General features: G+C 41.1%; 1 protein-coding gene across 6 annotated transcripts in view; it reads right to left on the bottom strand.

The window, feature by feature from the left end:
- The window catches only part of ATP6V0A1 (ATPase H+ transporting V0 subunit a1), an 82,970-nt gene that overhangs the window by 4,166 nt on the left and 61,029 nt on the right, over positions 1 to 17,775 (bottom strand). For 2 of the 6 annotated variants that reach the window (XM_073683568.1, XM_073683571.1), the window contains exons 18-21: positions 14,362 to 14,469; positions 12,245 to 12,262; positions 8,916 to 9,033; positions 7,947 to 8,118 (exon numbers count right to left, since the gene is read on the bottom strand). In XM_073683568.1, the coding sequence (XP_073539669.1) occupies positions 7,947 to 8,118; positions 8,916 to 9,033; positions 12,245 to 12,262; positions 14,362 to 14,469 (416 nt within the window). Of the gene's footprint in view, positions 1 to 7,946; positions 8,119 to 8,915; positions 9,034 to 9,306; positions 9,412 to 12,244; positions 12,263 to 14,361; positions 14,470 to 17,775 lie in introns of all 6 variants that reach the window. The other 4 variants (XM_073683570.1, XM_073683572.1, XM_073683574.1 and 1 more) reach the window with 3 other exon arrangements.

Raw genomic sequence — 17,775 nt, 5'->3', positions numbered from 1 at the left:
AGTTATATTCTGTTGGTTAAGTGTTCCCTTTATTTTTTGAGCAGTGTATATAGGGATGAAATCACCATAGAGAGAAAAAGGACATCATCCATGGCGGTAAGGTTAAATAATTATATGGCAATAAAGTAGTGCCTGGGCTGAATATCCAAAATATTTATACAAGGCCTCACTTGCACATATGGAGCACACACCTAGAGCTATGAAAAGTGCTTAGTGCAACATAGAAAAAGACATATGTACATGGACCCAATAATTCATGATAGTTACACGTAAATATTCATTAGTGCATAATGTATACACTAGAGAAATTCAAGTGAAATTTAATACCAAAAATTACTGCATAGTGCAAAGTGCTTGTGTACTATACAGTGCATAAATATTAGCACAAAGATACATGATACAGACCCACTGTGGTAGCGTCTCACCTGGTGCCCTTTGACGCGCGTTTCGCTTCAAGATGTTTACATCTAATGATGTACCCTGCACCCTGGGAGTGTACATTTCTCAAGTATAGTCACCCTCCCTGGTGCCCAAAGATTTAGTTGCTTATAGTGGGCTCCACTGCTGGTTAAAAGAAACATCGAGTGCAGCCTAGCAGCCCCCTGTGTCCACTTATGTGTAAAAATGAGATTCACCATGTTGAAATTATACAATTTTTATTATTTCCTTCCCTGCTAGAAATAGAAGTGTCAGAAGTGTAGAGCAGCACACTGCGAACACTGTGATCCTGCCTGTGCTAATGAGATGACTCCTGAAAAGTCATCTGTACAGAACAGGACGTGCCAGTCTATTATGACGATCAATGGTCAGAAAAAAATTGCAGAATTTCAGGTTGTTTTTTTTTATATATCTATATATATATATATATATCTATATATCTATATCTATCTATTTACTGATAGGTAAAAAAAAAAAAAAGACCCCCAAGAATGTTTAATAATTGGTCAATTTTGGTAACACATTCCCTATAAAGATAATGTCCACCGTTTAACACCATGTCAGTTTAAAAGGGGTATTACCATCACCAAGATCCTATCCCAATATGTAGTAGGTGTAATAAAAATAATAATAATAATAATAATATTAGCAAATACCTCCAATTAGAAATGTAGTATAGTTTTTCTGATTCGCTAGGTTTCTTTCCTCATGTGTAGGCATCGCAGGACCTTAGGTATCCATGGTTACGACCACTAGCAACTAGCTGTCACTATAACAATGGTCGTAACCATGGACACCTAAGGTCCTGCAATGCCCTGCATGACAAAGCAAATCAGAAGAACACTTCTAATTGGAGGTATTTGCTAATATTATTTTTATTTCACCTACTACATATTGGGATAGGATCCTAGAGATTGGAATACCACTAAGTTTCAATACAATATATTTTTTTCATTATTTCACCAATAAGAGATTCAGAGCTAAATTTTTGTAATACAGAGCGTCAAATTATCTGTTTACACATGCAGTCAAACAATAAACTTGTGCGTGCCTGTAGCCACCACCAGGGGGCTGATAGGCCTTCTTTTATCCAGGATATACTGGTCGTATTGCTTTGTGTGATTATCATCTATAGTAGGGGCATTGGTAGCTTGAATAGGGTCACTGTTTTTTGGTACTATTTCTTCCTTCTTCTATTGATTAACAGGACTAATGCTATGTTCCTATTTGTATTTATTTGGGATTCCTCATTGATCAAGTAGTGCATTGTCCGGTTAAAATAACATAATACCCTATTCTTTATATGTATTTTACAGGCTACAACTGCTACAGTGTATTTCTGGTACTGTCGGTGGCAATCAGCCATTCATTTATTGTGCAATATTGATCACCAGGGATAGCCTTTATTTAGCCTACTATATTTATTATGCATCTGATTTGATTTATTGTGATCATGCTTTGCGATGGTTTCTGAAGTAGATGGGCTTTCAAACAGTGGTTAATTCCACTGTAGTTTTGTGTGTTAATGAATTTGATGAATTCACATTAATAAAATTTATATATTTTTTTGGTATATTAATGGATTATTGTTTATATTTGGTGATCACTGCACATTAGCATACCTCTTTTCTCTTGGTTACTCTCACCACCAGGGGGAACTTACTGCATACTCTTTGCTCTTGGGGTCAATGTATAAACAGTACTGTATGTAGTAAGCTACTTTTATGCTCCATGGTTGGATGGTTTTTGGGTGTACCTTTTTCTGTACACATTGTCAAAAGTCCAGCTATAACAGACAGTGCAAGGACAAATAGTTTAAAGTCTGCTACTACTGTACATTTTCAACACAACTATCTAACTTTCATAAGTTCACCAGTATCACCAATTTTATGCACATTGTGGACAGGGGCTGTATATATCCCACACAAGGAAGATCCGTAATTCTGCTTTTAAAAAAAGGCTTTGGACGTTTATGCTGATACTTTCTGCTGCAGATTTGTGCAGTGAAAGGCAGGAATGCTGGAGATCTGCCATGGCTTCCACCAGCTCCATCCAAATAAGGAAAAAAAGACAATTTGCCTCCAGATATGATGAGCTGAATAAGTCCCGTATAAGGAACTATTCATAGTGAAGGGCCGTGTAGAGTACTTATCAGCCCAAAGTCATTGGACCCATAATGTCGTCCTAGTGTCATCATGAAAATCACATGCGGTGACAGTGGGCTGGGTGCCAAACTCTGAGGCTCCAGATAAATACTATTTAGTCTGTGGGAAACTACAAAGCAGTAATATCGCTATACAAAGACAATGTATGAGCAAAAATAAAGAGGTAAAAAAGGCCATCATGTAAAGTTACAGCTGTCCACAGTGAGGTCTGTGAGGCAGGCTTTCAAAAGTGCATTAAAGATGGCCACGAGTAGTAATACTGTATGGCCACGTTCAATATTTTACCTCTGTATTTGTAATCCAAAGCCAGGAGTGGGTGATAAATACAGAAGTGGTGACTTGTTTCTATTATACTTTTCCTCTGATTGTTCCTCACCTGGTTTTGGTTTACAAATACTGATATAAAATACTGACCAAATACTGTAGGTGTGAGTGTGGCCTATTGCTGAGACAACTATGGGATATACAGTACAGACCAAAAGTTTGGACACACCTTCTCATTTAAAGATTTTTCTGTATTTTCATGACTATGAAAATTGTACATTCACACTGAAGGCATCAAAACTATGAATTAACACATGTGGAAATAGATACTTAACAAAAAAGTGTGAAACAACTGAAAATATGTCTTATATTCTAGGTTCTTCAAAGTAGCCACCTTTTGCTTTGATGACTGCTTTGCACACTCTTGGCATTCTCTTGATGAGCTTCAAGAGGTAGTCACCAGAAATGGTCTTCCAACAATCTTGAAGGAGTTCCCAGAGATGCTTAGCACTTGTTAGCCCTTTTGCCTTCACTCTGCGGTCCAGCTCACGCCAAACCATCTCGATTGGGTTCAGGTCTGGTGACTGTGGAGGCCAGGTCATCTGGCGTAGCACCCCATCACTCTCCTTCTTGGTCAAATAGCCCTTACACAGCCTGGAGGTGTGTTTGGGGTCATTGTCCTATTGAAAAATAAATGATGGTCCAACTAAACGCAAACCGGATGGAATAGCATGCCGCTCCAGATGTTGTGGTAGCCATGCTGGTTCAGTATGCCTTCAATTTTGAATAAATCCCCAACAGTGTCACCAGCAAAGCACCCCCACACCATCACACCTCCTCCTCCATGCTTCACGGTGGGAACCAGGCATGTAGAGTCCATCCGTTCACCTTTTCTGCGTCGCACAAAGACACGGTGGTTGGAACCAAAGATCTCAAATTTGCACTCATCAGACCAAAGCACAGATTTCCACTGGTCTAATGCCCATTCCTTGTGTTCTTTAGCCCAAACAAGTCTCTTCTGCTTGTTGCCTGTCCTTAGCAGTGGTTTCCTAGCAGCTATTTTACCATGAAGGCCTGCTGCACAAAGTCTCCTCTTAACAGTTGTTGAAGAGATGTGTCTGCAGCTAGAACTCTGTGTGGCATTGACCTGGTCTCTAATCTGAGCTGCTGTTAACCTGTGATTTCTGAGGCTGGTGACTCGGATAAACTTATCCTCAGAAGCAGAGGTGACTCTTGGTCTTCCTTTCCTGGGGCGGTCCTCATGTCAGCCGGTTTCTTTGTAGAGCTTGATGGTTTTTGCAACTGCACTTGGAGACACTTTCAAAGTTTTCCCAATTTTTCGGACTGACTGACCTTCATTTCTTAAAGTAATGATGGCCACTTGTTTTTCTTTACTTAGCTGCTTTTTTCTTGCCATAATATAAATTCTAACATTCTATTCAGTAGGACTATCAGCTGTGTATCCACCTGACTTCTGCACAACACAACTGATGGTCCCTACCCCATTTATAAGGCAAGAAATCCCACTTATTAAACCTGACAGGGCACACCTGTGAAGTGAAAACCATTTCCGGTGACTACCTCTTGAAGCTCATCAAGAGAATGCCAAGAGCGTGCAAAGCAGTCATCAAAGCAAAAGGTGGCTACTTTGAAGAACCTAGAATAGACATATTTTCAGTTGTTTCACACTTTTTTGTTAACTATATAATTTCACATGTGATAATTCATAGTTTTGATGCCTTCAGTGTGAATGTACAATTTTCATAGTCATGAAAATACAGAAAAATCTTTAAATGAGATTGTGTGTCCAAACTTTTGGTCTGTACTGTATATACTATGGGATCCCATATTGTGCATTAAGACATAATTCCTACTTACCTTTAATTAATAAACCAGATTTGTTTAGTCTAGTAAGGTAACCACTATAGTACATTAGAATGAGCCGCCGCTGTCTTGCTACACTTAACCGAAATCTGTCCTGGAATATTAATCGGACAGAAGCCTGTGGGCATGTGCAGTAGGAAGCTCCGCTGCTGTGACCTGGAGAGAGCTCGACAGTACATGGTACAGGTCATCTCCAGGTCACAGCAGCCGTGTATCCTACTGCACATGCTCACAGGCACCGATACCAATAAGAGTCTAGGACCAATTAATTCTAGAACATTTGGCGGCACTTTAATTCTATAGTGATTACTTCTCTAGACAGAATGAGTGTAATAGGCTTCTTAAAAGGTATTCAGGAATTTATTCAAAATGACATTTTCTCTATTTATTTTTCACAATTCCAGGAGAACTCTATTAATTTAAACATAACCCGTGCAGTAGACTCATCGGATGTCATTCGGTTGCCTCTTTAAGTGTTCTACCTAGTTTGCTCTCTACGTCTCCTCGACTGGATGTGAGAATGCAATTATAGTAGCTCTTTAGATGCCCCATTTTACAGAGGATCTGTCTCTTGTTAAAAAAAAATTGAATTATATACCTTGTAAAAATCCCTGAGCTCCCAATTCTGTTGCCCTTTTCCATTTTTGTTGCGTGGCTCCATTCAGAGATATTCACATTTGTTGCTTTTGGAGTGCAGTATGGAAATCTCCACTCGCAGGCCAACTGTTCGTGTCTTCAATCTTCTTTTGGGGGTGGGGGTGTACTTTCACCCCTCCCAGGTGCTGCCAATCACAGCCTGACAGCATCTGAACCTGATCAATTGCTGAGCTGTGATTGGCAGCATCTGGGAAAGAGGGGTGAAAAAGCGCATGCCATCATAGAAGACTCTGCTTGCAGACAAACTGGGCATTTCTTCAGAGATTTCACATACTGTGCTCAAAAATCAAAAAAATTGAATATGTCTACAATGAAAAAATGAAAAGAAAAAAAAGTGGCAGGATCGGTGGAGTTGAGGAATTTTTACAAGTTATTTACCTCAATTTTTTGAGCATGCGACAGGTCCTCATTAGATAAATTTTTGGAAAATTTGTAGCAAACATCTTTCCAGGCATTTTAATGTAGCAATTACTACTTTAGCCATTGCGAAGAAAAGTACCGATGTACAGTGTCACTGCTGTCTAGTAAAGGTCCAATGTTATTCTCCATCATGTACAATGAACCCCTTCTGCTGCTGAACCCATCGATACATGATATGGAATATTACCATCTGTTAGCTAAAAGTTCCATCCTCTGCGCAAGTGACTCCTTAAAAACGCAGCAGCTACTTCCAAGAGTAAATTATATATGTTCCCATTCATTCAACCCAGGAGAGTGGAGGCAGGTGAAATCATTATTGTAGGCGGCAGTGGTGCAGGAGGACACAGCAGGCTTATCTATTCCATGTGTTAGCGGTATGACAGGTATGTCATTGCATGTCCACAAGTGACAAAGTCTCGGGTTTCATTGCGATTCCAAACTTAAATTAGAGCAGCTCTAGAGCTGAGCAGTAACGCCACCACTGAGCAAGCAATGTGAATCCCTTCCATGTAAGCAGCCGAATATTTCACTTGTCTTTTTGTTGCAGATGGCCAAATTACTTCCATGAAGAAAAAAGTGGAAGCACTTCCTGACCTGTGGCTCTTCAGCTGCTACAAAGCTACAACTCCCATCATGCCCTAACTAACTGTGGCTGGCAGAAAAGGCTGGCAGTTGTAGTTTTGCAACAAAAGAAAAGCAAGAGGTTGTAAACCACTATCTTAGACCATCAAAGTAATCAAAACAAGCTAAATTATCAGTCAGTATTACACATTTTTTTACCATTATATGACTGACATCCTGCAATTATTAGCAGCTTCCCTCCTATGCGGACTGCTATGATGTCTCCCATGCACTGCACACACAGAAATAAGGAGATGTTGATCTCTTATATTTCTAACACACAAAATGCATCAGCATGGAGGACAATATAGAGCAGTACAGAGCAGTGTAGCTGTGAACTCAGCATCTGTGTGCCAGCACCTCTTTCTATAGCTGCTCCCTACTACTCGCCCTCTACAAAGAGTAGTTTGGCATCAGCTGTAAACTGATCTGTCATTGAGGTGATAACCTCTTTACATCTCTGCCTCTCAGAACATGCATTTACTAGTGAATTAAGGGTGAGAAATGAGGGCTGAAAAAAAAGTATGGGAAAAGAAGTGGTGTATAAGTCGAGAAAGACATTTTTGTTTAAAAGATTCTTGCCCATGCTTGTAATATAAATATATGGAAAAATCTAAAAAGACTGCCGTTCTTAAGTGCACCTTTATCAGCAAAACTATTTGGACAAAGATTACTTTTATCTTAGAACAGGGATGTAAAATTCAAACACGCAAAGGGCCAAAATGAAAAACTTGGACAAAGTCGCGGGCCAACCAGTATACAGTATAATGGGCACCACAAAGCCTTCCATACAGTATTATGGGCCCCACATAGTCCTCCATACAGAATAATGGGCCCCACATAGTCCTCCATACAGTATAATGGGCCCCACATAGTCCTCCATACAGTATGATGGGCCCCACATAGTCCTCCATACAGAATAATGGGCCCACATAGTCGCCCATACAGTATAATGGCACCCCATAGTCCTCCATACAGAATAATTGGCCCCCCATAGTCCTCCATACAGAACAATGGGCTCCACATGGTCCTCCATACAGAATAATGGTCCCATATAGTCCTCCATACAGAATAAAGGGCCCCACATACTCCTCCATACAGAATAATGGCCCCATATAGTCCTCCATACAGTATAATGAGCCCCACATAGTCCTCCATACAGAATAATGGCCCCATATAGTCCTCCATACAGTATAATGGGACCCACATAGTCCTCCATACAGTATAATGAGCCCCACAGTCCTCCATACAGAATAATGGCCCCATATAGTCCTCCATACAGAATAATGGACCCCACATAGTCCTCCATACAGAATAATGGCCCCATATAGTCCACCATACAGAATAATGGCCCCACATAGGGGTGGCAGTTCAGGTGTCGGGGGCCAAATACAACCAACCTGCGAGCCAGATTTGGCCCACGGGCCATAGTTTGACATGTATGGCTTAGAACAAAAGAAGCCCCTTAGATAACAGTGATTTAATATCGCTACTTACCAGTGCAGACGAAGGGCATGCAGGAAAGCTGACAAACCCTCCATGATAAGCAGGATGGCAATGGTGAGTGTTGAAAATGCTGCAAACACTAAGACCAGGAGAATGCCACCTCCGAGGTTCCCCACATTCAGACCAACATGCATCACCATCGTCCACAGGACCTCAGAGAGCTCTACAGGACGAGAACCAAATTATAATAACTACTATCATTTTATTAGTTTCCATATTCAAGATCATAGTTATGATCAGTGCAACCTCATTTATGTATTCCATCAAGTCATGATGGTCAGGAGATATCCTTGTATCCTAGGTTTACGATCAGGATATTAGCATCTGCGATAAGAAATGAGATCCAATGAGCCTTTATCTTCTCCAGAAACTTGAAGGAACTTTCCGGGTAAAAAAAGTAAATATACATTTCTGCCTAATGAAGAGTCCAAGGAGTGGTGCATGACACAGGGATTCAAGGAACACCAAGAGCGCGATCGTCATGTTGTGCTGTGTTCCATCATAACAAAAATAAAAGGCTTCTTGATATTATATCTTTAAAGGGAACCTGCCATATTGAACATGCAGTCCTATTGTGGACAGCACAGTATAGAGACGCTCAGCAGAATGGTATATAGGCTTGTTGGAAAAGATTCCATATAACTTGTATTTTATGCAGTGAAATCTCCGGTGTTTGTATACATAAGAGTAAAGTGGGAGGTGACTGACTATCTGTGATTGACAGCTGTTTCCGCCTGTACAGTCATTCAGGGAAGATTGTCAATCACTAAATGCATACAAATCCAGTGAGCGGTCCTATTCAAACATCAGGGATTTCAATGAATAAATTCCCACAAAAATCTAAAATCAATCTGATCAGCTCCTCCAGCTCTGTAACAGCCTGCCTGCAGATCAGATACCATTTCCAACACAACAGGTTCCCTTTAATCTAAAATACACTAAAAATCGCCATATACTTACGAGCATGTGCCAGACTCAGAGCCCAAAGTCGGAGATACGAGGCTGTATTAGAAATGCATCCTAGGCAGTATTCGATGGTATGAATGGCTTGGTTGACCACGACATCTCCAAAGTTAAACTGTAACCATAAGAACATAGGACAGCAGGTTACATTGTGGTATTGGATGATCGTGGTTTTCATGCTGTGAAGGATGGCCCAGCAGCTGCGTGTTTGCCAGTGATAAACGCATCACAACCATACAGCCAAAAGCCAGAATACGTGGTAGATGGGCCCAACCATGAATAGGTGATAACGCCATAGTGCCAAAAAAAGCCGGCCTAGTTGTTGTTACAGTGACTGATAAGAGCACTCACCCGTGAGAAAACATCACCCTTTGTACTTTGTACTTACAGATTCAACTGTTACCACTGAAACATGAAATTCCTCTAATTCTGCATCCATATCCGTGTTAGAAACCTCCACAGAGTCTGGTTGATCGAAGAACTGAGTATGAGGCTGGGGAATGGAGGTGTGACATCAGAGACAGGTGGGGACAGGGTGACAAGCAGGACCAGAATCAGGAAGCATGATATAAACTCATAGGTATAGGTAGGTATTTGGTCTATGGCTGCAGCCTGAGGTCTACCTTGTGTATGTACCTTGCAGCGTCCAATTTTAAGGGGAAGTTGCAAGTTGTAAACCACTAATGTAAGAGAGCTAAGAGCGTTACTGGGCCTGGCAGGTGACTATCGAAGATTCATCAAAGATTTTGCCAAAATAGCGACCCCGCTCCACAAGCTTCTGAGAGGATCAGCAACCCTTGGCTAAACACATGTGGGTAACTTAAAGGGTACGGTCCCATGCTATGACTGACGCTTGTGGTTGAACACCACGCCAACGAGCAGGTGGTTCCCAAATTCCCAAATGAAAATTTCATTACAAGTCCTTCATATAGTCAGCTGGTCCCAAAATCTGACACAAATCCATCCAAGATCCAACTCACTCTGCTCCCTACTTCTATTTTCTCAGTGTTCGGGATAGCAGCCAGGATGAGGAGGGGGTTGTACATGACAGATCAATGAGGACAAAGGGGGAAAAAAGCATTTATCTTATTAGGGAGGACAGCGTACAGAAGCTTCATATTGGGAGAGGCACACAAGTACTTTATGAGCTGTAGAAGGGGGAAAAAATCATTCCAGGAATGAAATTGTGCTGCTGCCTGAGAGCTAGTAAAGACATCAGCACCCTAAACAAACAAATCTCACATCCAGCCTCTATTACCAGGAGGGACACTCCCAGAGAAAATCTGAATCCAGAAGCAAACTGCTCAGGTCTGAAAATGAATGAAAGAACGAAGACTACCTTCATGCAACCTTTTTAGAAAAGAAACTGCTAACTTATATAAAAATCTTTTTTTTTCATTCCAAAAGGTAGCAATAGCTTTTAACTTCCCTATCTAACAGTGACTTCTTATGATATTGGCCCCAGTGAACATGTTATAGAATGACTGAGTCCTAGTGAGGGTACAGAGAAATAGGTTGGTGCTAGTTAAGAAACATAGTTAAACCACAGAGCGGAAAAGGGTCGGTTTACCAAACCATTAATATGGTGACATTTTAGGTCAACACCCAATCCCACACTGATCTTTGAGGCTCTAAAATAATCTAATGTTATTTGGTAAAATTATAGGGGGTGCAGGTTGACAGCCTTACTACTGACCCTAAAATGGATCCATATTACAACCCTGTGACTTGCCTAATAATCATTAAAAGGAACCTGTTACGTCCTAGTTGCTATGTACACTGCCCCCATTGGTTGTTAGTGATGCAATGTGCTTCACTAACAATTTGTTTTCATGAAAATCGGTGGTAGTATAAAGATGTTATAATGTTTTATATACTTTATCCTACCTGCTCGTAATCAGTCATAGGGGTGTGATTCTCAGATTCAGTCATGGGCGGTCGCCGCGTTCAGTTAGTGCTGGCGCCGTCCATGACATTTGACTACTGCTCCTGGCAAGCGCTATGTGTGCAAATGCGCATGCGCCCCACAAACATAGCGCTTGCCAGGTCTTGGTGACATATTTACAGGCAAGTAATTTAAAGGGAACCTTCCAGCCGTTTCATGCTGTTCATAGAATAATATAGAACACTGCAGTATTTTAAAGAGCAGCTGAACCTGGCACAGGGAGAGGCTCCTTCCCAGTGGGGTCTGATTAACAAGGCTTTCTATATTTGCATATCGAAAACAACCTGTCAATCAAGCAGAGCCAGGTGAGGTGGGATAAAGTTGGCGAGGGCCACCCAGCAGACTCCTCTCTATTTTCAAGCTGTTTCTCGATTCAGTTCACTTCCATGGTCGGAGGACAGCAGGGCTGGTAACATCTTATGCAACCTTTACACTATCAACGAACAACACCCGATTCTTGAAATGGTTAAAACACCTCAAGATATGTGATGTAACCAGTCCAAAGACTGCTTATAATGTCACAAAAATCATTCTATCATGTAAGTCATTGTGTGGCCCTTTTACAGGTGGTAGGGCCACATCAAGGCTGGTCAGCACAGGGCTCTGCAATAAAATATTATACATTACAGATTTCCCATACCAATAAATCACTTTTGAATCAAACCCAAGCATAATTAAAAGACTACAAAACGATAACAGATACATAACTAGACAATAACCACACAGATTCACCACATCTCAATGCACACAAATTACAAATGGGACCACTGGTACTGGTAGACACTACACATACTGGTAGACTAGCTACACACACTTAAAACCACCATATTCAATATAATGCAACAAATCACTATGATATATATATGTATATGATTACCTATACATATATGAAAAGGTACATCTTATAAATGATACTTTGTGTATTGTACTTGACACCATTAAAAGTGCAGTTCCTGGAGAATCTTTGCTCCTTCTTCGCTTATAGGGCATTTTCTCTTATTCAGATGCTATGCGGACCTGCATAATAAGGCATAGCAAGAATGGAAATACTATAAATGCCAAGATGGCACAAAATGCCAAAAATGTAAGATCTAAACTCGCATCATAAAACTACTGAGCTTTTAGGGAAGGGAACTGCACTTTTAAGTCTATCAGAGAAAGCGAAGCAACTATACATCAGGATGGGATATGAAGGCGCACGGGTTGTTAATAGCTTATGGATGATTCCTGGAGACCCTTGAAAGCCAGCCAAGCACATAAAAAAGTCACAATTAAAACATCAGCCCTGTAATGGATAATATGAATATGACGGTGAAATAAAATGAAAATTCCAGGACTCCTCGGCTGATTCGAGGGCATGCACAACGGACGTCAGTCTTACCACTTCCTCCACGGCAGGCTTGGAATAATATAAATCCAGATTTAATACAGGGTTAAAAGAAAAAGAAATACAGGTTAGACAAAATATCACTTTAAAACTTCAGTCCCTCTTTAAAAGATCCTAAAATGGAATTAAAAGGCAAAAATAACACTAACAGTAAGAATACAGCGATCATACATGTAGACTGTGGGTACCAGCAATAATCGGAAGATGTTTCATGCTATACAATGGGAAATAATCAGTGCAAGAAAGGGTTAAACATAGTGAATTTAACTGGACAGCGCAAGCCATAGAATCTGCAGTCATACACCATACAAGTGATTAATCATTCAGTCATGGCAAATAGTGTAATATCTAAAATCCAAATTTCAAAATTGGATTGTATTTTGTAATTCTTCTATAGAGAGCCGTGTACCAAAAGTAGCATCAAGCCCATCCAACATCCATTGCGGTGCTGCTGGGGAGATATATGGCAAGACACGGCTTTCCCTGGCAGCAAAAGAAGACTGCTGAGGGTTCACAAAGCGGACTTCTAACTAAAAAGGGGGTCTTAATAGGACCCCAAGTGTAAGCAGAGCCTAAAACTTAGGGAACATCCACACAAGACTGATCCACTGCCAACTCTCTCATACATCAGTGCCAGTTTGGTGGACATTAAGTAAATATTGGGCCATAAAAATGTGACCACTCAACACATTAGTGTGCTGTCCATTTTTCAAATGGGAAAGTTTAATGGAACCTTTCACACATCTGTTTTCTTTGTTTTTTTTAACAGATCCATGTTATCCTGCATTTACACATTCATGTCGTCACAGTCTGGTCATTGATCTTCAGAGCAGAACTCAGCCTCGTAAGCATATATGAGGTTGTGACATTTGAGTAAGGAGACCTGCGGAAAGTACGTGCCTCACAGTCCGAAGGCTGACCGCAGCATATGGATGTGTGAATCTGGCCTTGAAGGTGTTGTCCACTACTTGCCAGCACGGGAGGTGAGTATAGGCTTTATTATGTTATCGGAGCCAAGCGTGGGGTATGACAAGGAGTTGTCCAAGTAGTGGACAACTTCTTTAAACGCAGTACATATACAAACCTCATTCATTTTTCAAGATCAGATTCGGCCTGTCAAAAAAAAACTAACAAAAATATCTGTTTTCCATTTGTTCTGAACAAATCCATTGCTAAATGTCAATGCAAAAAAAATTCTGATCAATTTACCGCATTCAGATTTTAAAAACAGATGAAAAAAAATTGAAGGCAAAATAGAGGCAAAAGGGATAACACATGGAAGAAAAACAGTCAGGTTCTCAGGGGTGTAAAAACAAGAACAGATGTGTGAATGCAGTCTTATGTCCATTCAGAGGTGTCAGACGTCATAATTAGGAATGGTGAACGTGCATGGACCTGTCCATGTTTTGGCTCCAATACATCTAATTTTACAATCAAGAATGTTTCTAAAAAATTGCCACTTTCTTACACTGTTTTTCCATCAGCCAAAACAATGTGTAATCCTCTTGTAGGCGAGAACATTCAATTATGACACTTTGGAAACATTAGGCAAAGTGTTCACATTGTGGATTTGATGCTGAATATCCGCAACATTCCCACATCACAATTCACATGCGTTACATGTGGTTTTTGTTGTGGATTTTGTTGAGAATTTCACCCTAAACGTTGCAGGAATGAAGACCGCAATAAATTCTGCGTAAAGAATTGATGTGCTGCGTATTGTAAAATCTGCACAGCATGTCAATCTAGGTGTATTAAATGTGTACATGTAGTTGAGATTTTCAAAATGTCATTAACTTCGGTGGTGCTATATTACGCTACCAATTTTCTAGGTGGAAAACCCACACCTGTACATTTATCCTTTGGCAGAAGGATACACGTCCTGTCTGTTACTTCGCACCTAGGCGTTATATCTACACATCAGATGATGGCAAAAGCTGCACAGTAGTCGAGGGACTGACATTTCAAAGCAATGGACTGAGAATCATATCTAAATGCAGTAACATTAATTAACCCTTCAGTGCCAGCACTGCTTGCAACACTGCGCACATTCAGGTATTGCAGGCTCCACTAGCAGTGATGGAGAGAAATGACCATGTAAAATGCTTTACCTCTTCGCCTTCCTCCGAGTGCATGGACAGCTGATCGTGCTGAATAATTTCGGCATCTTCTTCCGTGGGACCGTTACCAACGCGGATACCTCCGAAGTTATGCGTACCCTGGATTAGTGGGTGCGGGGAGGGGTATTTATAAATCAGGGTCAGGGCTCTCAGCCAATCAGCATGCTCTATTTCCTCACTGCAAATTCCCACCGCACATTTATCATCAGAAATCTATTTGAACCCCCTTGGATTAGTTTAGCCAGAGAGTTTGGCTATTCTACACTTTATATTAAAAAAGTCTCATCCCAGATTAGTAGCAGTTTTTGAAAGAGAAACCCTGATTTATAATTTAATAGCGTTAATGCTACGTGCCACTTACGTGGTAAGAGGGGGTCTGCCACACACACTGCAATAAGACGGTGTCTGCATCCCTTACCCCATAACGTGGTGGTGGCATTAACCTTATTAACTTATAAAACACACCAGGAAAAACTAACCCACCCTCTAGGAAAGAGAACATGCTGGAATATAGAGACAGTACAGCTACAGAGGAGTTTAAAACAGAAGTCACAGATTGAGCTAGCGGCAAGGAATTCTACATTTATGAGGCTGGGTTTAAAGGAACACTAAACAAAGGTAATGCACAAAAAAGAATATCTCTGTACTTCCTCCCATAATCTTCTCCTTTTCTTTTACACTATTTTGTCTTATATTACAAATAAAACTGCAAAATATATAAGGGAATCTTCTTTCTGTTTCTGGTTCTCATTCTAGCTCCTCCTCACTGTCCTGTGTGTGGCTGTAAGACAACTGGCTGCAGCAGAAACCTCCCCCTCTGCAGTACATCAAAAGATAGCTAAGCCCACCTGCTTGTTGGCTTTAGTTAGTAATCGGGCAAATATAGAACTGAAAAGGAGATTATTTTCTGCAGGATCTCTGCAGAGCTGACCATTTCACAATGATGCAGAAAATTCTACAGACCGCACAGTGAGGGCAACTTTAATTCTTATTTCATTTAATCATTTATTTCTCAGTTTAGTGCTCCTTTAAAGCCCAATCACTTAAGCCTAATTCTTTCATTAAGAACACAAAAAAAATTGAGGGGTTATCCAGGACTTTTGAGTTTTTTCTTATGGGTCTAAGAACTTACCGTCACTTAGTTACTAACTTAACTGCCTGTTCAACACTGCAACAATCTCGGACCGCTCCTGCTAGCAATTCTCCTGCTTCCTGTGAGGTTACGACGATAGAGAAGCTCCTTCTCTTCCAATCTGCGCTGTTGACGGGGCATCACTGCTGACATCATGCTGATAGACAGCTGGGAGCAAGCTGTCAAACTGCAGGGAGCTGGTTATCAATCAGCATGACGTTGGCGGTGACGCCCTGTCGACAGAGCAGCGCGGAAAAGGAAGAGCTGCTCAGTTAATGTGAGGTCAAAAGAAGCAGCAGAATTGAAGCTTGAGCCAGGAGAGAAGTCACTGGGCAGAACAGACAAGTATGTAGTAATCAACTAATTGCCATTAAAGGGGTATTCCCATTTCCAATATCCTATATTAATATGTAGTAGGTGTAATAATATTAGAAAACTATACTACATTTCTAATTGGCGGTATTTGCTAACATTATTATTATTACTACACCTACTACATATTGGGATAGGATCTTGGAGATGGGAATACCCCTTTAAGTTCTTAGCCCCATAGGAAAACAATTCAAAAGTTCCAAATAACCCATTAAAACTCCTAAAAAGAACTCGCTCCATAAACATTACCAACTTCATTTTCAAATAATCTGTGTTGCATTTCCTGCATCCAAATTTAAGCTGAAACTGGGCGCCACGTTCCATAACTACTACTAGCATGAAGGGTGGAGTATTTCTGCCTTGTTCTCTACTAGGCCTATATCTGAATAATTGTCTGTGACCACCAGTGTTAGGGTTCATTTACAGGGGCTGACCTAAGGCACTAAATGAGGGCAGATCAGCTGCTTGTTTTCTGATCGGCAGTCATTTAATAAGCTGATTACACGATGCGCACTGAACGATCTGTAATAGATCACTGACTGCACATAAGCGACCATTATTCTTGGCTGTGTGAGTTGTTTACACGGGAAGATTTGCAGCAGGGAACGATGGTCTCTTGCGCAGACCAGAAGATCATTTCTGTTTGAGTTTTGCCCATTTATCGGGTGATTGGAGCCTGTTTACACTGCAAGATTACTGTGAAATGAGCCGTTCTAGAAACATTCATTCACCACAATAGTGAAGTAAAAGGACCATAAGGTCTGTCAACATAAGACGGGAGAAAAGTGGCTAATTAGGTTTCATGGCACGATGTATCTGGTAATCTGTAAAAGGTTGTTTGTTTTCAAAGGGACTTTGCATTCATATCAACTCTAAGGATAGGTCATCAATATCTTGTGAAGGGGCAATCTAAGGCTATGTGCCCACGATGCAGAAATGCTCTGGATTTTTCCTGAGCGTTTCTGCATCTCCCTGGCAGAAAAAAACACATGCGGATTGTACGTGCGGATTGTACATGCGGATTGTACGTGCGGATTGTACGTGCGTTTTCCTGCCAGGGACATGTGGATGTGAAGCGTTCTTCACATGCATTTCCACATGCGGGTTGACAAGCGCTTTCCAAGCGATTTTAGCATCACTTGGAAAGTGCTTGTCAACTTGGTCACACTATATAAATCCATGCAAACGGCATGGATTTATATAGTGTGACCGTAAAGAATGGTAAAAAATAAATATATACTTACCTTCTGATGGCCCCCGGAGTCTTTACTCGATCCATCCTGGCTTGCCGGCAGCTCGCGGTACACTGAAGGACCTGCAGTCACATGACTAAATGACGTCAGCGCAGGTCCTTCAGTCCACCGCGATCTGCCGGCAAGCGAAGACAAGGAGACCGGGGGCCATCAGAAGGTAAGTATAATATTTATTCTTTATTTTATTCTTTTTTTACAGGCTCTATGGTACCCGGGTCCGGAGGAGAGTCTCCTCTCCTCCAGACCTGGGTACCATCCGCACATTGAAACGCTTGGATTCCGCATGTACAGATCCAGTGATGCGGAATCCAAGCGTTCCAATGCAAGTCAATGGCGGCGAAAACGCAGCGCTTCCGCAAAATAATTGTGGGTGCTGTGTCTTTTTCCGCAATGATAGTCCGCAGTGGAAATTTCCGCAGCATGTGCACAGCACATGTGGATTATCATTGGGGAACATAGCAGGCCTCCTACCATGCATTTTTAAGCGTTTCTGCAGCAGAATTGCCGCTGCAGAAACGCTTAAAAAACGCATCGTGGGCACACAGCCTAACACTGAAGCAAAGATTTCAATACTCAATCGTAATCTATAAAATGTAACCACTGTTTTAAACTCATGAGAACAGAGAGCTACAGTATTATACATACACG

Source organism: Phyllobates terribilis, unplaced genomic scaffold (assembly GCF_046119375.1).
Source record: "Phyllobates terribilis strain yellow unplaced genomic scaffold, ASM4611937v1 Scaffold_5__5_contigs__length_657084704, whole genome shotgun sequence".
NCBI lineage: Eukaryota > Metazoa > Chordata > Amphibia > Anura > Dendrobatidae > Phyllobates > Phyllobates terribilis.
This window is presented reverse-complemented; position numbering and strand designations above follow the sequence as displayed.